A 26,836-nucleotide genomic window follows, 5' to 3' on the forward strand; every position below is an offset into this window, starting at 1 on the left:
CTTAGGACAACACTCTGAACACTAAGCTCATGGCATCTGGTCCCATCACTTCATGGCAAATAGATGGGGAAACAGTGGACACTGAGAGACCTTGATTTTGGGGGCTTTAAAATCACTGCAAATGGTGACTCAACCATGAAATTAAAAGATGTTTGCTCCTTGAAAGAAAAGCTGTAACCAACCTAGACAGCATATTAAAAAGCAGAGACATTACTTTGCCAACAAAGGTCCATCTAGTCAAATTTATGGTTTTTCCAGTGGTCATGTATGGATGTGAGAGTTGGACTACAAAGAAAACTGAGCACCTAAGAATTGATGCTTTTGAACTGTGGTGTTGGAGAAGACTCTTGAGAGTCCCTTTGACTGCAAGGAGATCCAACCAGTCCATCCGAAAGGAAATCAGTCCTGAATATTCTTTGGAAGGGCTGATGCTGAAACTGAAATTGCAATAGTTTGGCCACCTGATGCAAAGAATTGACTTATTGGAAAAGACCCTGATGCTGGAAAATATTGAGGGCAGGAGGAGAAGGGGATGGCAGAGGGTGAGGTGGTTGGATGGCATCACCGACTCTATGCACATGAATTTGAGTAAGCTCCAGGGTTTGGTGATGGACAGGGTGGTCTAGTGTGCTGCAGTCCGTGGTGTCCCAAAGAGTCAGACATGACTGAGCTACTGAAGTGAACTGAACCGAAGATTAAATTGCAAGGTTGAAAAAAGGGATAGGGGACCTGCTTGGTGGTCCAGTGTTTAGGAAACCACCTTTAGTGCAGGGGGTACGGGTTCAGTCCCTAGTTGGGAGCTAAGATCCCACATGTGGAGGAGCAGCTGAGACCCCACGCTGCATTGAGGCATCCAGGTAGAGTAATGAGAGATCCCTGTCCCACAGCTAAGACCCGATACAGCCAAAGTAACTAATTAATTTAAAGTAACAGGAGAAACAAACATTGTATGATTCTATTTACATGAAAGATAAGAAGCAGGTTCCCAGAGGCAGAGTATATTACAGGATTTCAGTTAGAGGGATAGGGGGCTGAGGAGTTATTATTAATGGGTGCAAAGTTTCTGTGTGGAGTGATGAAAATGTTTTGGAAATATGTAGTGGTGGTACAATATTTTAAATGTAATTAATGCCACTGTTTTGCACTTAAAGTTGTTGAAGTTTCATTTTTTAAAATGTTAATACATTTGAAGAATATGGTCTCTGGAGCCTGAATAAAATGCTGTCAAAGAGAAAATAGTCTCAAAATGTTACTGAGAAATAAGACAAACATGAACAATCACAAAAAGGCTTGGTATTATCTTCCATTACAGGGATGAGGTGTATAAGGGAGATGTTTGGGTGACTTGTTGACAGAAAAATCAACAGTGAAGGACACTGAGGAGTAAAGAATAGATTGTGGTAACTTTTCAAAGAGGTTTTATTATTAATAGACTTTAGAAGATGCATGCTGCAATAGCCAGCATCCTCCACAAACTGTCAGTTGAGGCAGCATCAATGCTTTCCTTTTCCCTGCAACTCAGAGTTTCCTTTTCTTTCCTCACCTCTTCTTTCTGAGGTGTGGGTATTATGAGCTTTCTTTCCAGGTCATTAGAGTTTTGCTCACAATTGTCACCATATTAAAGTAGAAGCTGATTTGTGCTTAGTTTCCATATACACATAGGGAAAATTTGGCTTGGTCGATATAATTATTTTTAGGTCTTTGAATAATGTTCCAAAAGTTCAGCTTCACTTTGGTCAGATTATCCCAAAGGGAATTTCCAAACTCACAGAGATACTGCAATAAGTGTCTGCAAGTTAAATATCTCCCAGGTAAAGTTTTTTAGAAATCAGATAGGAACCTTGTGTTGTCTTTGTTTTTATGTTCACCATAGAATATAATAAAAGTGTTATTTAAAGAGAAATAAAGAATAGTTGCCAACATAAATGCTGATGGTGCCCCATTTTATTCTCTTAAATATTAAAATAAAACTGGGAAAAGCCTCTTGAATTTGCTTAAGAAAAAAGCTGGACACCTTACCTTAGAGAGCAGGTAAGTTCTATTTTCAGATTTCTTCAAAATTATTTGTATAATGAGACATATTACTACATAGTCATAAAATTTACTGGTTGACTTAAGGTGAACTACTGTGAAATACTACATGTACCTTAGATTTAAGCCAAATATCTGGTGAGTTGGACATGAGTTGACTTTTCTTTAATCAACCCACAATTAATTACTATTGCTTGATCAATATGATTTTAGAATTAATTATCTAAATATAATTTAATGATCATTTGCCCTCTGGTTAATGTTTGTAAGAAAACTTTAGCCACATTTACATACAGTCAATATTTGAAACTATTGCTCTACCTACCTGGTAACATAGAGCATCTCTTTCATGGTTATATATTTTTATACAACCCATGTGTGATAACTTACCCTTCCTATGTCAGTTGCATAAAGTAATGAACAGTAACAGTAATAAACATTTTTGCATAACTTGGGGAATATTAAAGGGAAACAAGTAAAGCAGAAAGTCGGTGACTTATATTTCAGTTAAGGACACAGAACATCTGTCAAGGAAAACCTCAAGAAGTACTGCTGCTGCTAAGTCACTTCAGTCGTGTCCGACTCTGTGACCCCATAGACGGCAGCCCACCAGGCTCCCCCGTCCCTGGGATTCTCCAGACAAGAACACTGGAGTGGGCTGCCATTTCCTTCTCCAGTGCATGAAAGTGAAAAGTGAAAGTGAAGTCACTCAGTCGTGTCCGACTCATTGCGACCCCCTGGACTGTAGCCCACCAGGCTTCTCCGTCCGTGGGATTTCCCAGGCAAGAGTCCTGGAGTGCACAGAGTATGTTAAATCACTCTGCTCTTACTTTCTATTAATTGCCTGGATGTGCCATATTTGTAGCTTGAGTTTCTCATTCCTGTATTAACACCACTTATTCTATTACATTTCAACCAAGACAGAGCTATTTATTAAAATAGGAAGTTACTGAAGTTGATCTGAATAATTATTCAGAATAAATGAAACAGTGGTGAATGGAGCATGCTCAGATTTAGTTCTGCACATTTTGGAAACCACCCAGGCTGGAGACAACCAGGGTTTTAGGGCAAGTGACTGAGTTTGAACATATAAGACTACTCTTAAGGGTCTAGTCTCCGCAGTAAGCCAAGGGAGTGAACAATGGAGAAAGGTTACAGGGATGGGTTTATGTGAACTTCAAATGATTTTTGCTGATAGACAGAATGCTAGGAAAAATTAGAAGAACAATCCTAAGTTGATCTTTCCGAGTCTCTATCTTTCTGAAGTAAATATGATTATAAGATTCTGTGCTTTTATGTCTCAAAACAATTATATTGATAAATTAAAATTAAGTTTCATTTCATTCTATCAAATATTGAAATAAAATTATTTCTTTGACAAATACATACTGAACACTTAAAGTATAGAGTGAGGATATAATGAGAAAACTAATATAATTAATAATTTAATTCATGATGAGACAAAGTACACTACAATTGATTAAATGAGGAATGTATTGTATAACCTAATACATCAAATCCTTCATAATTCATCATTTTATTATCCAGTCACAATCTTATCATAGGAGAACTGGGTAACTAACTTACTAAATGAGAATTTCAGTGAAGTCTCCTAGGTGATTTTAGTCTTATTTCCACCTTGTACAACTTTTGGCACATAGTAGTTGATAACTAATTAATAATGAGTTTTATTTTCCTTTCTTTAGAGGTTAAACAAGTAAGGTGGCTCAGAGTATACATAATCTGTTCCAAAGCTAAACATTCACTATTCAACATAGATCTGAATGGCATGAATTTTGTTTTGTTTCATTTTTAATTTTGTTCATTTCAGGGAGAAAATGAGGCACTGGCCCTAACTCTCACCAAGATAAGATTTTTTAGAGAGATAAACTAAAGCATTTAATAGTATCTGACAATAATCAGATAAAAATATGAAGCAAGGTAATTAGTTCTAAGAACCATAAGACTTAGAATATTTGGGCAACCATGGCGTGGTGGGCTGTCGTTAGTGAAAGCGACCTGGATGTAGCTAGAGTTTAATACACTGTGATAGTATTGAACAAATATTGATTTGAACTGCTCGTCCAGCGTCACTACTTCATGGAATCATTAGAGATTTCAGAGAACACTTAAGTATGAACCATAGATGATATAGATTTCCATATACCTGGATTGGATTAAACGAACTTAAATAGCAGTCTCTAACGGATCCAAGTTAAAGGAGAGCTCAAGGAGCTGTGCTTCTTTCTGAGACTGGATCAGTTAATCATATAAGAGGTAAGAGAGACAATAACCTGGAGAGGAGTTGTAAATTTACTCTGATTTGTTTGGAAAACATTAACCATCAACATCCAGCTGCTGACTCCTCAAAATTTCTGTCAGAACAATGGACAAAAAGTTCAGGTCCAGCAGAGATCCTTAAAGATACAGTTTAACTCCCATTGCTCACTGATGCCTAAACCGAAATACAAAACAGGGATGTAGCATACTCAAGTCAACAAGCTAGAAAATAGTACAATGAGATGAGGGAGAAAATACTTTGCTTCATTTTAAAGAATATCTTCTGTTAAGATGATATAATACTTATTTTTTTAAATGTGAAAATGCTGTGATACTTTTACACATGAGTCATACTTTTTTATTTCTATAGAAATAATTGAAAATAGGAGAAATGCTTTCAAGTTGTTCAGGAATGCAGGCTATAGTTTTTGAGTCATGCATTATACAGTTTTTATATTTTAAAAAGTAAATTAGTTTTTAGGAATTTTTCACATATTTCCCTGTCTTCCTAACAGAGTAGATTGAGTGCATTTACATGATTGCTATTTTAAAAATAATTTTCAATTTTGCCTGAAATATTCAAATATTGGTAAGACAAAATAACCTGCATTTTAAAAGCATTTGTTTATTTTCTTGATAATTCATAATCATTTCATTGATTTTTCCACTTTTAGTGCAAACACACTCATCAAAATGGCATTTACATTGTCTTTTTCAAATATAATTTGGTCTGTTATCTAATAAAGAGTCTCACAGAGGCAGAATTTTAGACAAATAGTAAGCGGAAAAAAGGCTGAGAAAATGTAAGTTAACTGATCATGCAGCAAGTCAAGTATTATATAAAGAATAATCTGTGATTGAATATTTAACTTGCAGTGTTTCCCACCAAATCAGAAGAAGAATAAAATTTAGGGGAGAAATCAGAATAGAGAATTACATGCTTTTAAATTATTGGGAATGATTAAAAGCCTAAAGCATAATTGTTAGTGCTGGTTGAAGGAGATGGCTTATTTGACCACTACAAATATCCCCTCTTCACTATTCAGTATGATACCTATTTAAATGTCATCTTGTGGGCCTTGATGGTAACTCTCATACCCCGGATAGATTTGCAGTTTTCCTCTTCCAAACCCCACTTTATGTACACAGATTTGAATGGCAATTTCTCTGAAAATGAAAAAGAAGGAGAGGAGCATTACAGATTTGAAAATAAATTGTGAATAGATTGGCTCTGAAGTTTGGAGTAAATGAAATAAAATATTTTAAATACTAAAGTCCTATGTATTATATAGTTGAAGTAGGGAATTTTGGTGTGACTTAGTGGGATGATTAATTCTCAGTAGTTTCTCCTAGTCTATGCTTCTTGAACTTCTGCCAATAGAAAGCTATTGGTTTGTTCAAAGGTGTGATGGTTATAAACACATTATTAGCACTGGTCTTACATTACTTTATAGCAGTGGCTAGGAGGAGAGGAGGTAAAAATAACAGAAATTAAAGAGAGAAAAGCCAGCCTGAGATACTAAGACGTGTGATGTAGGAACAGAAAGAAACAAACATTTTCAAGATGACTGATTATTAGGAAGAGTTGAAGAGTTTGAGTACATCAATTAGAAAGAAGCAAATTTATGCAAATAAATAAGACACTGTGTGAAACCAAAACTCAAGTGAAACCTACTATTATCCTAAAATGCCTTCAGTTCAGTTCAGTCACTGAGCCGTGTCTGACTCTTTGAGACCCCATGAATTGCAACATGCCAGGCCTCCCTGTCCATCACCAGCTCCAAGAGTTTACTCAAACCAATGTCCATTGAGTCGATAATGCCATCCAACCATCTCATCCTCTGTCGTCCCCTTCTCTTCCGGCCCTCAATCATTCCCAGCATCAGGGTCGCTTCAGATGAGTCAGCTCTCTGCATCAGGTGGCCAAAGGATTGGAGTTTCAGCTTCAAAATCAGTCTTTCCAATGAACACCCAGACTGATCTCCTTTAGGATGGACTGGTTGTATCTCCTTGCAGTCCAAGGGACTCTCAAGAGTCTTCTCCAACACCACAGTTCAAAAGCATCAATTCTTCGGCACTTAGCTTTCTTTATAGTCCAACTCTCACATCCACACATGACTACTGGAAAAACAATAGCTTTGACTAGGGAGAATTTTGTTGGCAAAGTAATGTCTCTGCTTTTTAATATGCTGTCTAGGTTGGTCATAACTTTCGTTCCAAGGAGTAAGCGTCTTTAAATTTCATGGCTACAATCACCATCCGCAGTGATTTTGGAGCCCAGAAAAATAAAGTCAGCCACTGTTTCCACTATTTCCACATCTATTTCCCATGAAGTGATGGTGCCAGATGTCATGATCTTAGTTTTCTGAATGTTGAGCTTTAAGCCAACTTTTTCACTCTCCTCTTTCACTTTCATCAAGCAGCTCTTGAGTTCTTCTTCACTTCACTTCACTTCTTGAGTTCTTCTTCTTCACCACCATAAGGGTGGTGTCATCTGCATATCTGAAGTTATTGATATTTCTCCAGGCAATCTTAATTCCAACTTGTGCTTCCTCCAGCCCAGCGTTTCTCATGATGTACTCTGCATATAAGTTAAATAAGCAGGGTGACAATATACAGCCTTGACGTACTCCTTTTCCTATTTAGAGCCAGTCTGTTGTTCCATGTCCAGTTCTAACTCTTGCTTCCTGACCTGTATACAGGTTTCTCAAGAGGCAGGTCAGGTGGTCTGGTATTCCCATCTCTTTCAGAATTTTCCACAGTTTATTGTGATCCACACAGTCAAAGGCTTTGGCATAGTCAATAAAGCAGAAATAGATGTTTTTCTGGAACTCTCTTGCTTTTCCAATGATCCAGTGGATGTTGGCAATTTGATCTCTTGTTCCTCTGCCTTTTCTAAAACCAGCTTGAACATCTGGAAGTTCACGGTTCACATATTGCTGAAGCCCGGCTTGGAGAATTTTAAGTATTACTTCACTAGTGTGTGAAATCAGTGCAGTTGTGTGGTAGTTTGAGCATTCTTTGCCTTCCTGAATGTCTAAAACAAATATTTTTAAAGTTTGAGATGATACCTTTTGAAAAAATAGAGGTAATTATACTTTGCTTGTTATCCTTTTGTTTGACTATAAAATATCATATCCTATCTGTAATTAGGCACAATTATAAATTAATCATATCTGTAAATTAGGCACAACAGATATATAACTGATTTTGGCCATGTATATATACCTCATGATTCCAAATTGGTTGATTTTTTTTTCTATTTATCACATTTCCACCTAGGACAGATGGAAGGAAATTTTTCACATATAACATTATCCACGTACAAGTGTGTTTGTATTTTCTGTCAAAGTTTCGTTTCTATGTCTATTTTCTCAATAACAAATGGTGAAAATAGGAAACGGATGACTGCTTTTTTTCTACAGTACCATTTCTTGAATTCTACCAGGGCATAATATCCAGTTATGTTTGTTAATACATGCTAACAGAATGGTTGCATAAATATGCTACATTCTACAGTGTTAGTTTTTAAATCAGGTATCAAAGTTGCTTATCAGGAGTTAACATTTTCCAGAAAGGGACAAAAAGAATGCAAGGAAAGCCTTTCAAAATAAAAATCAAATCTTTTTCTTCAAGTTTTGAACGCTTTCCGTTATAAAATGCCTATGACAAGGAATAATATACATCATCATATTTACATATTTATAAAGATTGATAACTATTTAATTCCAGGTAGCTACAAACTGCTCTGAGTCATGGAAAATAGGAATAACCTTACAGAATTTATTCTCCTAGGACTTTCTCAGAAAAAGGAAATTGAAATTCTCTGTTTTTTACTGTTCTTACTTTGTTACACTGCAATTCTGATTGGAAACCTACTTGTCACGATCTCTATCACCTCCAGTCAACTTATGAAGCAGCCCATGTATTTCTTTCTGAGTTACCTCTCCCTCTCAGACCTTTGTTACACCTCCACTGTGACCCCCAAGTTGATCACTGACTTGCTGGCAGCAAAGAAGGCCATTTCCTACAACGGCTGCATGACCCAGCTCTTCACCATGCACTTCTTCGGGGGCATCGAGGTCTTCCTCCTCACGGGGATGGCCTATGACCACTATGTCGCCATCTGCAAGCCTCTGCACTGCACTCTGATCATGACCAGACAGAAGTGCGCTGCCATGATCGCTGCTTGCTGCGCTGGGGGGTTCCTGCATTCCTTTGGCCAGTTTCTCCTGGCCATCCTTTTACCCTACTGTGGGCCCAACGAAATAGATCATTACTTCTGCGATGTGTATCCTCTGCTGAAACTGGCCTGCACTGACACCACCAGAATCAGTCTCCTTGTCGTTGCCAATTCGGGCCTGATGGGCCTGGTGACTTTCGTGGTCTTGTTGATGTCTTACGCTGTGATCTTATACACGGTCAGGTCCTACTCTGTAGAGAATCGCGGCAAAGCTCTCTCCACCTGCAGTTCCCACATCACTGTGGTGGTCCTCTTTTTCGCTCCTTTATTCTTCATTTACATTCGACCAGCAACTACTTTACCAGAAGACAAAGTGTTCGCTCTTTTTTATACCATCATTGCTCCCATGCTTAATCCTCTAATCTACACGCTGAGAAACTTGGAGATGAAGAATGCCGTAAAGAAACTCTGGTGCCATATCGCAGTAAGAGAGGAAATGAACTAAGATACCTCTGATTCCCACTGCTGAACTTGTTGAATATATGAATTTTCTACAATGAAGACTTTAAAATGTATAATGCTTGCCTTATATGCTTTTTTGTTTCATTTTGTTTTAGCAATATATAGGTTTAACTACGAGCAAAAGCTTGCAACTCCCTGGATTTATCCAGATTCTCTGATGTGCTCTCTTCTAGTTTTCTTGTTTTCTTATTTATATCTCCTCTTCCCCTCTGATCTTTTGACTGTGTAATCAATTTAGATATTTAGCATATCTAAATATAAATTTAGATATCAAAGGCATCATGTAATACAAATCCACACTGAGAACCCATAGAGTCCATTCTTGTATGTGACTTTATTCAATACAGCCAATTCCGGGTAGCAATGATTTAGAAGATAATTCCAACATTTTACTTGCATCATTTAAAGAATATTTTAAAAGACCAAATTTTGGACCTGCAACTATATTTCTTAAAAATATAGCTTTCTACTCTGATAATTTTGTAGCAGTGGCGATCTGGAGCTTCTCATATGTCCAACACCAGTACTCTTACCTAAGCCCCACATCAATCTCTTTTCTTTTGTTCAAAGGAACTGTCCCTCCCAACTCTGTCCATGTAAATGTGAACTGCAACTCTGGCTAATTCTAGCACCTGATAGTGTATATTTGTTATGGGCATGTGTTCTGGACCCAGAATTGCTTACTAACTATGAGGATTGGGACATATGCTCAACAGATCATCCATCAAGTGATAATAATAGCCCAACACACAGTCTTGTGAGGATATGTGCCAGACTGAAACACTGCTTGGTCACACAGTCAGTGCTGAATACGAATGAGCTGTTTTATTGCCCAATCTCCTGTTATGCATCAGAAATGTAACCATTCTGATAATAACTTTCCTTGGGAGCAGTGAGGGTGTGAGAATGGGGCTCATGTTAAATCATGCTCTTATTACTAGGCTTCCCTGGTGGCTCAGACGGTAAAGAATCCACCTGCAATGTGGTGGATCTGGGTTCAATCCCTGGGTTGGGAAGATCCCTTGGAGGTGCGCATGACAATCTCTTCCAGTATTCTTCCCTGGAGAATCCCCATGGAGAGAGGTACCCGGCAGGCTGCAGTCCAGGGGTCCCAAAGAGCAGGACACGACTGAGTGACTAAGCAGAGCGCAGCGTGCAGTGGGCACCTATTACTGGGGAAATTGTTTTTTTCTTAGAGTGGGCAAGTGGAGAATATCACTTAAAGTCAATGGGCACATCTTTGGCACTGTTCAAGTTAATGGCAGTTTTTCCAGTAGTCATCCTGGAGCTCCTTTGCCCAATGTCAGAAATGACTAGGAGCAAGATCAGGCCACTAGAAACTGATTAGGAATGGGTAGAGTCTCAAAATTCTTTAAAAAACTTTGTGGATGTGATGTACTTGCATGAGAATTTGTTTTCAAGCTGTAGAGAGAGCCATGTTAGATAAAAAGGAGTTTCAATGTTGAGGATTCTTAAAATGGGTTCACAATATAAACAAGAAAAATAGCATAGTTATATGACTCAGTTTAAAATGCCCAACAAATAAACCTAAAAATAGTATGTGCTAGAAATTCTTATAAAAAGATCCTAACATATTTGCTTATTGTTTTAAACCTAATTCTTGACGGCTATCTGAGAACTCCTGGATAGGGCATGCACAGTATACACGTCAGAGAACATAACAGAGCAGGAAAGTTAAAGATCACTTTCTGGTGTGAAATAAGCAGGGTCTTTAATAAGAAGACCAGCCAACCCTCAAAGTTTCGCCTGCTTCAGAAGCCCTATCCTCCAACCAACCAGATTTGTATTATTGAAAAATAAAACTTCAAAAATTAACACAAATGTTTCTGTTTTATTTTTATTCTTGGAATAAAAGTTGTGACTGTGGATTATTAAAAAACTTGGAGACTGCAGCAACATGGATGGACCAAGAAATCTAAGTAAAATAAGTCAGACAGAGAAAAACAAATACATGCAATCACTTATATGTGGATTCTAAAAAAAAAAAAAAAAAAATTACACAGATAGACTTATTTACAAAATAGAAAAATACACAGACACAGAAAACAAACTTATGGTTACCAAAAGAAAAGGGGAGGGGAGGGATAAATTGGCAATTTGGGATTAACAGATAGAGACTACCAAATATAAAATAGATAAACAACAATGATCTATTGTATAGCACAGGAAACTATACTCAATATCTTGTAATAACCTATAATGAAAAGTAATCTGAGATGGAAAATACACATACATATGAACATACATATATATGAACTGAATCACATGACTATATACCCAAAACCAACACACCACTGTAAATAAACTATAGTTTAATAAGATAAACAAGCAAACCCTGCATTGTCAATATCAACCATTAACCAGGGAATTATGATTTAGCTCCTTCACTTTTGCACTGTAATCTCCTCCCTTCTTAGGTTCTCAAGAGCATCAGCCATACTTCTCTCTTCAGATGGATCATTAATAGCACATATAATATCAAGAAAGCACAGTGAGATTCTTTGTAATTTAGTGAGTGACCCTACTAGTTCTTGCATTCAGGTTATTATCTACCTTTCATTATTTTTGGCTAAGACATTTTACAACACAAAATAGAGAAGTTGATTTTCACAAAATAATATCAATATCAACAATGCCTGGACGTAGAAATTCAAATTGTGTCAGGTGAAATGCAATTAATGATAGCCCGTTGGATATTTGACTATTTTGCATCAACTTATAAATTCATTTTAGCACCCCTTACTGATGGTAAATATGTGGTGAACTGTTGCCTGAACTGATTTTAACATCTTATTGGTTTCTACATTAAATATTAATAATAAATTCAATAGAATCTTTGAAATGTCCATTCATCATTTGCATAAAAATTCAATTATATTCTCTTTTAAACTGTATCCTTTGACAAATGGTAAACTTTAAAGAAACTATAGAAATAGATCCATTCACAGACACCCACTGACTGTTTAAAAAAATTCAATGGTACATTAAAAGATCTTAGAAGCTTTCAGACAAACAATAAAGATTAAGTAAATATCTTAAAGGATTAATTCAGTTGTATGATTTCAACTTTTCAACAAATATAAATACTACATTTTCAGGTAAAAAATGGATGAGAAAATACAATTGTCTTATGGAATTACATAAAGTAAAATTCAAGAGGCAACTAAGGAATAAATATCTGTATAACATAAAAATGTCCAAGATTTACACTTGACTAAAACTTCTATAGATTGAAAAGAAATGACCCACAACTTCCTATTTGTTTATTTAAAATATACTATTTGTAATTATACACTTGCTTATTTTCTTGTTTGTTTCATTGCCTGTCTCTTTCCTTAGTCTCCAGCCTCACTGAGGACAAAGGCTGTTTTGTTCACCACTAAATACATTCTCTAGGGCTTCCCTGGTGGTCTATGGTAAAGAACCCACCTGCCAATGCAGGAGATGTGAGTTTGATCACAGGGTCAAGATGTTCCCCTGGAGAAGGAAACGGAAACCCACTCCAATATTCTTGCTGGAAAATTCCATGGACAGAGGAGTCTGGCAAGCTACATTCTGTGGATTTGCAAAAGAGTGGGACATCACTTAGCGACTAAACAACAACAAATGCATTCTCCATAGTAAGTTTTGTCCAAGTCAGACCTTTTAGAATTAGGAGATAGTAAATATTTTTATACGAATAAATTTATGAGACCATTTTATTTTTGTTACAATTCTTTTTAAAATATGTTTTCTGCAATATACATATGGAGAATTCAATCAGGAAAAAGCATATCTTTTTAGAAAGGAGTTTGCCTTACAAACTTATATGTAAGTTTGCCTTATAAATTGGGAAATTGTCTGTGCATCTGCAAGACAGCCCATGGGGGCATGTGAGTTTCCCCCCCCCCCCCCCCCCGCCCCACAAATAAAAGCATAGGGGTAAAGCATAGAAGTCTTTTCCAGGCATCAGCCAGAAATTATAATTCCCTAACAAGCTTTTTTTTTTTTTTTCTCCCCAGGAAAATTTAAGTCTTAAGTCCTGGGTCTACTCTCTGAACTTTTAATTCTAGCTGTAGGGGTCTCAGTATTTCCCATGGTAGCCGACTTCAGTCTCCCTCAGCTGATTGTGCCCTGTCCTGACAAACGAGCTTTATATACTCCACGTCCATAGTCATTATATACTCCATCTCCTCATAGTCTCCATGTCCATGTCTGATCTCAGTGGTTTGGATGTTGATGCAATAGGGAAATGTATTTAAGAACTTTGGCATATTTATTTATTAGGGAGAAATTGAGAAATTGAAGCTATGATTTACATCTTTGGCGAAGTATACTGATGGGAAATTTCTATATCTTCAGAGATATTGAGACCTTTTCTATATTACACATTTTGTCGGAATTCTCCTTAAGTGCCAATTTAACATCAAGCAGAATATATCATGTATATATGTATGTGTGTAACTTTTCTATAGAGACAAAGGTAAAATATCACAGAGACACATTTATTTTTTTTAGAAATGGAAAAACTGCATGCTAAAAAAAAATCTCAAAATTAGTTCAATTTACCAAACATATCTGTAACAGCGGAACTCACGAGTTCTCTTGTAAGATTTTATGCAATTAGAGATGGATTACTGCATGGAAATGATAATTTTTAATATTCTGACTTTATCTTAGGTGTGAAGCCTCATCTTATAAGAAATGTCTGATGAGTTAAGCAGCTGGTAAGTTAAATCCAGTTCCTAATTATAATAGTGACTTTCCTTAAAATGAATATTTGAATCATTCTGATTGCATTTATGGTCTAAGCCTTCTAACTAACCTCTGAAAAATTCCAGAAACTTTAAAATGCTATTTTTACTATTTGGGAAAACCTGGCTTCAACTATCATGAATGGTGATTTGCACATGAGCTCTTAAAGTTATCAGTGCCATGTCTCTCAGCAGATATCAAAATATTACTAGATTTACTTGTCTTTTCATATTTCACAAATTTAATCATATTATTAGCTCTTTGAATTCCATTATGGAAAAATGTTTAATATAAAGAAGAATGCACTGGTCCAGCAGATAAGTGGACAGTATTGCAGTGAAGAAACAGAAGATGTATTTAAAAAAAATAAAATCAAAACTCCAGTATGCTTCTAAGATTATGCAGAAGCAAAAATGTATGATGAAATTTTCAAACAAGCTACTTGAATGGATAGTATTTAAGTGGTAGGTTTCTTTTTCCTAAGTTTAGTTGAGATGAAGAAAAATTATCAAAGGAGAACATAAACATCTGTCAATTTGGATAAGGTTAATTAATTCAAAAGAAAGAAAACAAAAGTATTAACTGGCTGAAATAAGCAGTACATTTATCTTCAGAAATGTGGGGAAGGCAGCTCAACGCAGACCAAAGAGAAAGGTTTTGCTCAATGATAGGCTGTTTCCCCAAAGTGAGCAAGCCCAGCCTCCAGGTAAGAAAGAGCAGACGGCTTACGGCAGGGAAGCTCTGCTATGTCTTATCCATATTTATCCCGTGTTACAATATGACATATTTTAAATAAGCTATTCAAAACGTATAGTAAGAATAATACAATATATCATTGATATGACATATATGATGTCAATGACAATGAATATGTACTAAATGTTTTATCTTAATATATACCAGTTTCTGTCCTAAGCTGTTGTATAAGTGACCTCATCACACCTTTACAGCAGATCTCAGAGTTAATTACAGTATTATTCATTTTATAGGTGAAGAAGCTGAGCTTATATATTTTATCTGTGATTATGCTCCAAGTCAATTTTGGAGCCAGTATCTCATTCTATGTTGGTCCAGAACTCATAATCTTAATTATGAGTTACTAGAACCTACTACCACTCAAATAGTGTGAGGACCTCCTAAATTTATAACACTATGGGCTTCCAAGAGGAAGGAGGGGAAACTAACATGTTTTTGAGCATAAAGTTCTGTATATGTAAGCTTATTTACATTCCACAGTAGTCCTGTAAATTAGGTACTGCATGCTTATTTTAAGGAAGAAGGAAAAAGTATTTAAGGAGGTGAAGACTCTTGCATGTGCTGAACACGACTCTATCTCTGAAGTTTCTGATATTACTATTAATAATATTTCCTATCTTGTTTAGGGAAGGATAGTACAAGATACAATTCCTAAGATGGTGTACTTATATTTTCTCTGGGCCTTGATCTTATAGTTAGTAATCATGTGTGTGTTATTTGCTCAGTTGTATCTGACTCTTTGTGACCCCAAGGACTGTAGCCTACCAGGCTCATCTGTCCATGGAATTCGCCAGGCAAAAATATTTATTGACGTGTATAGCCATTCCCTTCTCCAGCAGATCTTCCCAACCCAGGGATTGAACCCTGGTCTTCTTCATGGCAAGCAGACTTTTACCATCGGAGCCATCAGGGAAACCCTTAGTAATTGTTGAGGATGGCTAGTAATTATTAAATATATAGTACTTTCCAGATACTGTTTTAAGAATTTTCATATTTAGAAACTAATTATTCAAAAAAATCACCATATAAAGAGATATTATCTTTACCTTGATTTTTACAAAGAAGTAAACTGAGGCACAGGAATTGTAATGAAATTGCCACTGTATTTGTTACTTTTCATAGTCTCAATGTATCAGGCAGAGAAGGGAAGGCAGGAGAGAGGTAAACAGATGTCTTCCTCAAATTAATGGAGAATCAGAAATCACACAATATTGGAATCTGGGGAGATCTTCAGAGATTATCTAATCGCTTTATTTCATGAATGGGAGCCTGGGATCCTAGGGAATGAACAACTAAGCAACAGAATGGGAGGAAAAAACTAGGTATTTTGTCTGCTTATATAGTGTATTTACCAGATGATTACCTGAATACAGGTATAACTGCTTCTATTTTAGAGAACTGAAGAGATTCTTTTATATAGTCATGCAGATTGTGTGGGTGAATTCTCTAAGAAATTAAGGGAAGAAGTGCTACATCTTGTTTATTGTATTGTGTTTGGGGGAACTATTTTGGAATTAGAGGAGCCCTTTTCTCAGTATATTATTTCCAAACTAGGCAACTATAATTACAGTCTGACAAGACTTAACTCAAATAACCTCTAAATGTTAATTTATTTTGAAACAGGATATAATCTTGCAAGAGAAATATAGACAAATAGGAAAAGCAGAGTTATAGATATATTAACCTAGAGATGCTACAAATTAAGTTTAAGAAATATGGAAGTTTCATGGAGTATTTCACATGAAGGAATTATTTCTTCTTAAAAGTCAAAAAGGATTATGAGTCCACTCCTAAAAATGATTTGTTCTTCAATTTTATAATGAATTGCCTGACTAAAGGGTGATTGATTATTTCTTGTATTATTCCTTCAAAATTACAGCACTTTGTTCACTTTCCAGTTTTTTTATTTAATTGACATTTATTTAACACTGACTCTGCACCGAGCACTGTAAAGCCCACCCACACTCCCTACACCAATTTTGTGATTTCATTAGAAACCACTTAATCAAGCAGCTTCTGTAGTTGCCTCTATTTTGCATCCTAATCCCTAGGCTAGGGATTACAGTATTAATCCCTACTTAACACTATTATCTCTTTTTTTTATTCTTGACAAATATAATTCCTTGCTTCCTCACAAAATAATTTAAATTATATAAAAACTGGAACTTTGTCTAATTTATCACTGTATGCTTAGCTCTTAGAAGAATATTAGTACTAGATATTCAAAAGAGTTGTATTAAACAAAAATGATTTCAGTGGGTCTCAAAATAACGTGTCTTTAAAAGGCATTGGTGCCATTTTAAGTAGATAATAGGTTTCCATTTTCTCATCAATGATTAATTTCATTGCTTTCATCATTTCAGATAACTTTCTTGACCATCAGATCATGGAAGATAGAAATAATGTTACTGAATTTATTCTCTTGGGACTTTCTACGGACAAGAAAGCCCGGATCCTCTGCTTTTTATTTTTCTTATTCTGTTACCTGGCTATTTGGTTGGGGAACTTGATCATCGTGATTTCTATTTCATGCAGTCAGCCAATCACCCAGCCCGTTTACTCCTTCCTTAACTGCCTTGCACCCTCAGAGCTCTTCTACACCTCCACTATGTCACCCAAACTCATGACTGACTTACTGCTGGAGAAAAAGGTCATTTCCTATAAAAACTGCGTGACACAGCTTTTCACCACACAGTTCTTTGGGGGGATTGAGGTCTTCATCCTCACAGGAATGGCCTATGACCGCTATGTGGCCATCTGCAAACCTCTCCACTATGCCATCATCATGAACAGGCAAAGACGTCACTCAATTCTCATAGCATCAGGTGCCGGGGGACTTCTTCATTCTCTTGGTCTATTTCTTCTTGCAATTGTTTTACCTTTCTGTGGCCCTAATGAAATAGATCACTATTTCTGTGATGCGTATCCTTTGTTGAAACTAGCCTGCACTGATACACACAAAATTGGCTTTTTTGTCATTGCCAATTCTGGCTTGATGGGACTGGGGATCTTTGTGGTTTTCATGGCCTCCTACATTTTGATTTTGTATAACGTGCACACATATTCTGCAGAAAGCCGCCATAAAGCACTTTCCACCTGTAGTTCCCACATCACAGTCGTGATCCTCTTTTTCATACCTGTCATCTTTGTTTACATTAGACCTGCTACAACATTACCAGAAGATAAAGTGTTTACACTCTTCTACACAATTATTGTCCCCATGCTCAACCCGCTTATCTACACACTTAGAAACATGGAGATGAAAAATTCCATAAGAAGAGTTTGGTGCAATAAAAGGTTCTGGGAAGGAAGGCTAATGATTTGAAGGTCATTCATCTTTGATGCCAGTGACTGTCTTCTCATCACTCCCTCTGTTGCTGATTCTTTCCTGCTAATGGGAAAATCAGTCAGAATGTGTAAAAGCCAAGTCTTCTAAAACAGCTTGTCCTCAGTGGTTCCTGCTTTTATTTTCCTCTCAATGCATTTTCCTTGATTTCACTTTTCACTAATAATCCTCTTTGTTAAAAAAGAAAAGAAAAGAAAAAAAACTTTTTGCAGAGTGAAAACACACTGAAAAATCTGGAGGGAGAGTGGTCCTGCTTCTGTTGGAGGCTAAACCTGGGGGAGACCTGGCTGTCAATACACTTGGCCTCAAGGTATGAAAGGTAATATTATGTTAAAAGGTAAAAGACAGTTAAAGAATTCGCCTGCTAATGCAGGAGACACAGGTTCGATCCTTGGGCCAGGAAGCCCCTGGAGAAGGAAATGGCTACCCACTCCAGTGTTTTTGCCTGGGAAATCCATGGAGAGAGGAGCCTGGTGGGCTACAGCCCGTGGGGATGCAAAACAGCTGAACATGACTCAGCAACTAAACAGCAACAAAAAGGCAGTTACAGGAAAATAGGAGCAATCACATACTGCAAACTCCTTTCAGAACTGTACACCTAGCCTCATGTCTTACAACTCTAGACTTCTTTTAATCAAATACCTAGAGATTTTTTTGTGCATTTGTGAACCACTATTATTTTACTTAAGTGAAGAGAATATATAGATCTAAGTAGAACATAGTGTAAAGTCCAGTCTTATAGTCTACATGGCATGTTCCTCTGAAAAGCAAGTCACTGTGTGATCTGTTTGTGAAGTGACATTGTAAGCATTGGGGAAAATATATGTGTTTATATATATATAAACTCATGCTATTTTAACACACAAATTCATGCTATTTTAACTGAGTTTGACATTAAGTATATATGATCAAGGAATAAATAAACCACAACTGACTTTGCTACAAAAAAGAAGAAAATATAAATCCCTTCGTTCCTCAGAATAGATGATCTATCTCAAGGTAAAAGATTTTCACTTACTATCTAAATTCAAGTGTAGAATAATCCTAAAATAATATTTGACAAAATATAGATCAGACTCAGTGATGGGAATGTATATATGTGTGTGTGTGTGTGTATGTATGTATATTCTGCTGCTGTGCTTAGATATATCTGACTCTGTGACCACGTGGACTGTAGCCCACCAGGCTTCTCTGTCCATGGGGATTCTCCAGGCAAAAGTATCAGAGTGGGTTGCCATGTTCTCCTCCAGGGAATCTTCCCAACCCAGGGACTGAACCCAGGTCTCCCACATTGTAAGCAGATTCTTTACTGACTGAGCCATCAGGGAAGCCCAAGAATACTGGAGTGGGTAGCCTATCCACTCTCCAGGGGATCTTCCTGACCCAAGACTCAACCAGGGGTCTCCTGCATTGCAGGTGGATTCTTTACCAGCTGAGCTACCAGGGAAGTCTGATGTGTGTAATATATATATATATATATATATATATATATATATATATATATATATATATATATATATATATATATATATAGAGAGAGAGAGAGAGAGAGAGAGAGAGAGAGAGAAAGTAGAGAGAAAAAAATGGAATTTTTGAGCAATTATCTGATGGAATTTAATGGAGTTAAGACTATCTTTGAAGAAGTAAGATTCATTTACCCAACTATCAGTTTTCCTTAAAACTAAATCAGGTGTTCCTCAGTTTTATCTAGTCTGATAATCCCTTCCACTCTATTTTCTGCTTTTTCTACTATAAATGCATGCTGCAATCCATGGGGTCACAAAGAGTTGGACACGACTGAGTAACTGAGCTGAAATGAACTACTGTACATGTCATTTCTGAGGATGAAGACTTTGATCTCTGCCTTTACGATGACTTCCTCCTTGCTAAAAAGCTTTAAATAAAACTTTGAGTGTTGCCATCAATTTTATGGCTTTTGGTTTCCCTTACCTGACTACTTACGGGGCTTCCCAGGTGGTGCTAGTGGTAAAGAACCCACCTGCCAATGCAGGAGACTTAAGGGGCATGAGTTCAGTCCCTGAGTCTGGAAGACCCCCTGGAGGAGGTCGTAGCAACCCCCTCCACTATTCTTGCCTGGATAATCTCATGGACAGCGGAGCCCGGCAGGCTATAGTCCATAAGGTCACAAAAAGACACTACTGAAGCAACTTAGCACACACAGACACAAACCTGACTACTTAACTGTCTTAACTGGACTTTGCCATTTGATGCTTAGAAAGAATTTTATCTGCTGAGTTTCAATTTGCACCTCTGTAAAATAACATAGATAATTAGATCAATATTTCAGAACTAGAGTTTATAGAGCTTTATGAGAAAAAAATTACCACATATATCTTATGAAGATTGAAATCATATTTTATTATAATGTTACTTTTTTTTGTTACTTTTCAAATTGGTGCTTTATTTTATTTTAGTAATATCCTTTATCTTGATGAGGTACCATTAATTAAACAGCATGCTTCTTTTAAACTTTGGGTGAAAATATGCAATTTCACCTCAAGTTTTCCATCCTACCAAACACTGTTACCCTATTTAGCAATTTAATAAAATGTTATAAAGCTCATGAGAGAACTATAGTTCTTTGGAATTAAGACATTTGTAACTGGACAAGAAGAAATAAAAAGTAATACTGTTAAGACAATGACTAACAATTTCAAAGGAGGATTTAGAAAAGTCTGATAATTCAACACAAATCATAATTACTCCCCAACTAAATGCTTTAAAAGTGGCATTTTTTCCCCTGAAATTCTTACTATCACATTTAGTGTTTTCAGTTCAGTTCCAGGTAACTTTAAAGAAGTTCTGATTTCATTCCTTAAGAGAAAAGATTATTTTTAGCACTTTTTTATTCTAATAATTTACAATAATGAATGGCTGAATCCATCTCATTTTATTTTGTATTCCTTTCAATGGCATATGAGTGGGTAAGTATACTCACAAATATTTAAATATACAAACATTTTTGCTACATGTTAATATGTAGACATTTTTTATTATATGCCTTTTCTTTTTTTTCTTTTTTTTCATTTATTTTTATTAGTTGGAGGCTAATTACTTTACAATATTGTAGTGGTTTTTGTCATACATTGACATGAATCAGCCATGGATTTACATGTATTCCCCATCCCGATCCCCCCTCCCACCTCCCTCTCCACCCTATACCTCTGGGTCTTCCCAGTGCACCAGGCCCGAGTACTTGTCTCATGCATCCAGCCTGGGCTGATGATCTGTTTCACCCTAGATAATATACATGTTTTGATGCTGCTCTCTCGAATCATCCCACCCTTGCCTTCTCCCACAGAGTCCAAATTTCTGTTCTGTACATCTGTGTCTTTTTTTCTGTTTTGCATATATGTTACTTAAATATGCATGAACATAAGCCACAGAAATCTTCTACTTATATTTCTGATATAATGAAAAAGTAAAAATAAAATATTTATTATAAAATTCTTGTTTCACAGAAATTAAATTACAGAAATTATTAGAATTGTATTCTAATATTATTATTAGAAATAATATATATATTTCTAATATAACATTAGAAATAAGAACAGTAGCAAAACAATTTTGAGCAGTTTCTATTCTAAGAACAACAATACACATTTCCTTTCAGCATCACAATTAGCTTATAAGCTATTTACTAATATCTCTAAACAACAGAGGGAAAAAAAAAAAGAACAAGGTCTTTTCAGGGCCCCTCACTTAGTAAAATATTATTTATCTGCATGCTTCCTGTTCACTTGTTACTAAATTCATATTTTAATAAATCACTTGAATCATAACTGCCATCTCTACTATTAGTACAATTTTAAAGTAACTCAACATTTTATAATAATAATATTATTGGAAAACAAACTCTTTTAACCTAAGGTAAGGTATTAAAAAATGAAACACTTGTTAATAATTTTCTCATTGCTTCAAGATACCTTTAATGAACTAATGCAAACCAGCATGCATCATGATGTAGACGTCATAATAATTCATAGAATTAGCTAGGTTATCAATTGCTCTAATAACATTTTTTTTAATTTTTAGTACCTATATGAATATTCCCCTTACTTCCACATTTGAACGCTTCTGAAATTTTTCATTATACACTGTGCTATGACATTGTTTTGTCTTTCCCTATATGGATTTATTTACATATTTGCATTTTGTATTTACATATTTGCATATGTAAATTTACATTGATTTGCATATTCAGTCTATCTATTATTTTTTTCCCTTCACACGTGCTGCTGCTGCTGCTGCTAAGTTGCTTCAGTCGTGTCTGACTCTTTGCGACCCCATGACCCACAGCCTGCCAGCTCCTCCGTCCACGGGATTCTCCAGGCAGGAATACTGGAGTGGGGTGCCATGCTCACCTCTAGGAGCTCCTCCCCACCCGGGGGCTGAGCCCACATATCTTCCCTTGGCTGCATTGGCAGGCGGGTTCTTCACCACTAGGTCCACCTAGGAAGCCCCTATACATGTGCAACATAATGCATTATTCCTCCCCTTCGAATTATTTTCATGATGTCCAATGAATCTTATTTTGCTAAAGAATTAAGAAAAAAATAAAATCCAATTATTTGAAAAGAGATGCTTCTTGGTTCTATATATATCTAGGGATATCAAAGTGTATAGAAATTCTATGGAAATTGAAAATGTGTACTTTTGTTTCGGGCTTCCCAGATGGCACTAGTAAAGAATACGCCTGCAATGTAGGAGACGCAGGAGGCCTGGGCTGGATCGCTGGGTGGGGAAGATCCCCTGGAGGAGGGCACGGCAACGCGATGGTAATGGAAAACCTGAAGTATACACTGGATCGAATAATTTCAGTACTATCATTTACTTCTGTTTTCAAAACCCCATTGACTTCAACTAAGATAACATGCAGATCTGCAATGTTCCTGCCACTAACCTTTTCACTAGAAGAATATCCATACATCTCAGACATTGAAAAGTAGGTAGACATCCTACTTGCTTGATACAATCCCATTTTATGTCCATTATTTCAGCATAATTAGTCACAGAACTCCACTTTTTTACACTCAAATATCTCAATTTGAGCAATAAATCATATAGGTATCCTTTTTATTTCCAAACTAATGTTTCAATATATATGAAGATATTGTTATGGTAAAAGGTTATATAATTATTAATTTTTGTCATTTTAAGATGATTTCATTAAAATCACTTTAGAAACATGTTCCAATTTTTATATAGTGATTCTCACATAAATCATATTTTTGTTGTTCAGTTCCTACATAACTAAATTTTGCTTTTCAAATAGTGCAATGAATATGGGACGTCCTCAGCTGAATAGAAAATAAGACTTTAATTTTTGATACTCCTTTTTTATGAGAATGCAGGGAGTATAGCAAGGTTCTATGGACTTTCTGTCTGGGATGATCAACATGATTGTAGCTTATGTACACTTGGAGATTTGTTTCATGGAACCAAAGTATGGGGAAATTAAAATGGTAACATCCATTTAGCGACTTATGGAAAGAGAAAAAACAATCAAAGCAAAGTGTCACTTCAACAAGGAAATGATGACTCCTGTTACTAGGGGAAGATGTTAATCAGAAACATGGATTGATAGAATAAAAGGATTTCAACTGATACTATTGTTTATGCTTAGTTTTTCTAGTGCAAAGTTCATTGTTTATTGAACTAAAGTAAGCAAATATCACTTGAATAAGATGTGTAATGAGGAAGCAAAGTGATTTCAGATGCTTTGCCTTGCAATCAAAAATAGTTTCTGGCACCAGACCTTCCTCAAGGCATTCTTCATCTCTGCATTTCTGAGAGTGTAAATCAGAGGGTTGAACATGGGAGCAATGATGGTGTAGAAGAGAGCAAACACCTTGTCTTCTGGGAACGTTGTGACCGGTCTAGTGTAAATGAAGAGAATAGGCACGAAGCCCAGAACCACAACTGTGATGTGGGAACCACAGGTGGAAAGAGCTTTGTACCGGCTTTCTGTAGGGTAAGCCTTGATGGTGTATAATATCAAAATGTAGGACAGCATCACGACCACAAAGATCACCAACCCCATCATGCCTGCATTGGCCACCACTAGGATCCCAACCCTGTAGGTGTCTGTGCAGGCCAGTGTCAGCAAAGGATACACATCACAGAAATAGTGATCTATTTCATTGGGGCCACAGAATGGCAAGTTAATGGTGAGGAGACCCTGGACAAAGGAGTGCAGAAATGCCCCAGCATAACAAGCACTGACCATGGCAAAGCGTCTGGTCCTGCTCATGATGACGGTGTAGCGCAGGGGCCTGCAGATGGCCACATAGCGGTCATAGGCCATCACGGTGAGGACACAGATTTCAATCCCCCCAAAGAAGTGCATGGCAAAAAGCTGCACCATGCAGGCAGTGTATGAAATTGTGCTACATTCTGCCAGCAAGTCAGTGACTAACTTGGGTGTCACTGTTGACGTATAACACAGATCTGATAGAGCAAGGTAATTAAGGAAGAAATACATGGGTTGATCATTTAGCTGACTGCATGTGATAGAAATCATGATGAGCAAGTTTCCCATCCAAATAGCTATGTAACAAAATAAGAATAGTAGGAAGCACACATGTTTGATTTTCATGTTCTGGGAAAGTCCCAAGAGAATGAATTCAGTGATGTTATTGGTATATTCCATGGTCTAATGCAGTGAAGACTCAGTGAGTTTGCCTGAAAAAAAAAAAAGACAGGTTAGAATGAGAAATATTGACTAAGCATGGAGTCAATCAGGGTGAGTGTTGGAGAAATACATCCATTGAGTAAATCAGCTTCCTATACTATACTTTTAAACAGTTAATTCTAAACCTTGTATGAAAATCTTGCCATATAATATACCAGATCTGATTATTTTCTAGAGTGAAAGAGAATAGTGATGATAAATACACTTGCTTAAGTATAAACAAACATGCACAGTCATCTTATGTATGGGATGAAAAGTGAGTTTAGGAAAGATACATTTCCTTTCCTGAAGTGGCTTGTTTGCTTAGGAGATTCAAACAAGCATATTTAAAGTGAAGGGAGTAAAGTAAGTTGTGCAATTGCCAGGTAGAACCCTGTCTTTGTTTAAAATGTTGATATTTTCTTGTGGAATGTGATTTTTTAAACTGTTGCACTAAATCATTATTATCTTTATCAGTGAGTTGCTTGCACACAAGACAAGTGACTCATTTGTCTGACTGATGAAAAGCTATGACAAACCTAGACAGCATAAGAGATTTCACTTTATCAATATAGGTCCATATAGTCAAAGCTATGACTTTTCCAGTAGTAATGTACAGATCTGAGAGTTGGACCACAGAGAAGGCTGAGTGCCAAAGAATGGAGGCTTTCAAACTGGGGTGTTGCAGAAGACTCTTGAGAGTCTGGACAGCAAGGAGAACAAACAAGCCAATCCTAAAGAAAATGAACCCTAAATATTCATTGGAAGGACTGATGCTGAAGCTGAAGTTCCAAAATTTTTTCCACCTGATTAGAAGAGCCGACTCACTGGAAAAGACCCTGATGCTGGGAAAGATTCAGGGTAGGGGGAGGTGGGGGTAACAGAGAATGATGTGGTTGGACGGCATCATTGACTCAATGGACATGTATTTGAGTAAACTCCAGGGAAGTCTGGCGTGGTACAGTCCACGAGGTCACAAAGATTCAGACACACTTAGCGACTGAACAAGAAGAAGCTCTGATTCTGGAAAACGGTCTGATATATTTGCAAGCATTGTGGACAAAAACAGTAAAGAAAATACTGTTTCGGGTGAAGCAAAAGTAGCTGTGACATTTCTTTTAATTTAATAGGAAAAATAATAGTAATTACACATAAAATTGAGAAACAAATGTTGCCAAAATGACTAATAACAATAATATATAAGTGAATGGCATTTGCTTTATAGGGATCAGGCTTCAATAATTTTTATAATAGAATATTTTATAATTTGATTAATTATAATGTCCCTGCTTTGTTATCCTTTAGGTTACAATGATTTCTTTAAGAAATAATGACAATTTCATAAATAAATATCCCAAGAAAATATTTTTCAGAATACCATGCATATTATTAGCATTTCTATAATCAGAAAAATAAATAAAAGTTACTTTCTTAAATAACTTTAGTTTAGGTTGTAGATACTTTCATTTCCAATTAATTAACCAATATGCTTCTATAGTTTATAAGCATATTTTTAATCCAATAATTTAAGATCATTTTGATAATTTGCTCATACAATCCTGGAGGAAAGCATATTCTAACTGAAAAAAAATGAATAGAAACATTCCATTAATTCATAGGCAGGATAGTTTGAAAATCTGTCTATCTCATGTTAACTAGATGTTATCATAACAAAATGGGAAAATAATCAGAACACTTAATTAGTTTCCTTTTTTTCCCTTAAATGTCTCTCCTTGACAGCCTTCAACTTAATATCAGAGACTTCATAATCATGCTATTTAAAGTATAACTTACATTTCTAACACTTCCAAATTATTTCCAATTTCCTTTTTAATATTAGAGTTACTGATTTTATATATACAAGATCCTCATTTTCATATCCATGTGATTTAAAGAGAACATTTTGTATGATAAACTTCAAGGACTAACATTGCTGCTAAGACAAATTTGTTATTTATGACAAATTTCTCCTTTTTAATATGAGCATTTCTAGTATAAATATAAATATTTCATGGTAGTGCAGGTAGAATTAGCAGGTACATACTGTGCAATCAGTTCAGTTCAGTCGCTCAGTCGTGTCCAACTCTTTGCAACCACATGAACCACAGCACACCAGGCCTCTCTGCCTATCACCAACTCCCAGAGTGCACCCAGACACATGTCCACTGAGTCGGTGATGCCATCCAACCATCTCATCCTCTGTTGTCCCCTTCTCCTCCTGCCCTCCATCTTTCCCAGCATCAGGGTCTTTTCAAATGAGTCAACTCTT

The 26,836-nt window shown here is 36.3% G+C and overlaps 3 protein-coding genes across 3 annotated transcripts; 2 read left to right on the forward strand and 1 right to left on the reverse strand.

Moving 5' to 3' along the window:
- Positions 1-8,066: 8,066 nt before the first annotated feature.
- On the forward strand, positions 8,067-8,999 carry LOC133065019 (olfactory receptor 4P4-like). Its single transcript, XM_061155669.1, has one exon. It carries the CDS (start codon positions 8,067-8,069, stop codon positions 8,997-8,999), a length of 933 nt encoding a protein of 310 aa, XP_061011652.1.
- A 7,914-nt stretch (positions 9,000-16,913) lies between these two features.
- On the forward strand, positions 16,914-17,852 carry LOC133065075 (olfactory receptor 4P4-like). Its single transcript, XM_061155791.1, has one exon. The coding sequence runs from the start codon at positions 16,914-16,916 to the stop codon at positions 17,850-17,852; it is 939 nt and encodes a 312-aa protein (XP_061011774.1).
- A 5,755-nt stretch (positions 17,853-23,607) lies between these two features.
- LOC133065138 (olfactory receptor 4P4-like) lies at positions 23,608-24,546 on the reverse strand. Its single transcript, XM_061155917.1, has one exon. The coding sequence runs from the start codon at positions 24,544-24,546 to the stop codon at positions 23,608-23,610; it is 939 nt and encodes a 312-aa protein (XP_061011900.1).
- Positions 24,547-26,836: the final 2,290 nt, after the last annotated feature.

Source organism: Dama dama, chromosome 1 (assembly GCF_033118175.1).
Source record: "Dama dama isolate Ldn47 chromosome 1, ASM3311817v1, whole genome shotgun sequence".
Classification (NCBI taxonomy): Eukaryota; Metazoa; Chordata; class Mammalia; order Artiodactyla; family Cervidae; genus Dama; species Dama dama.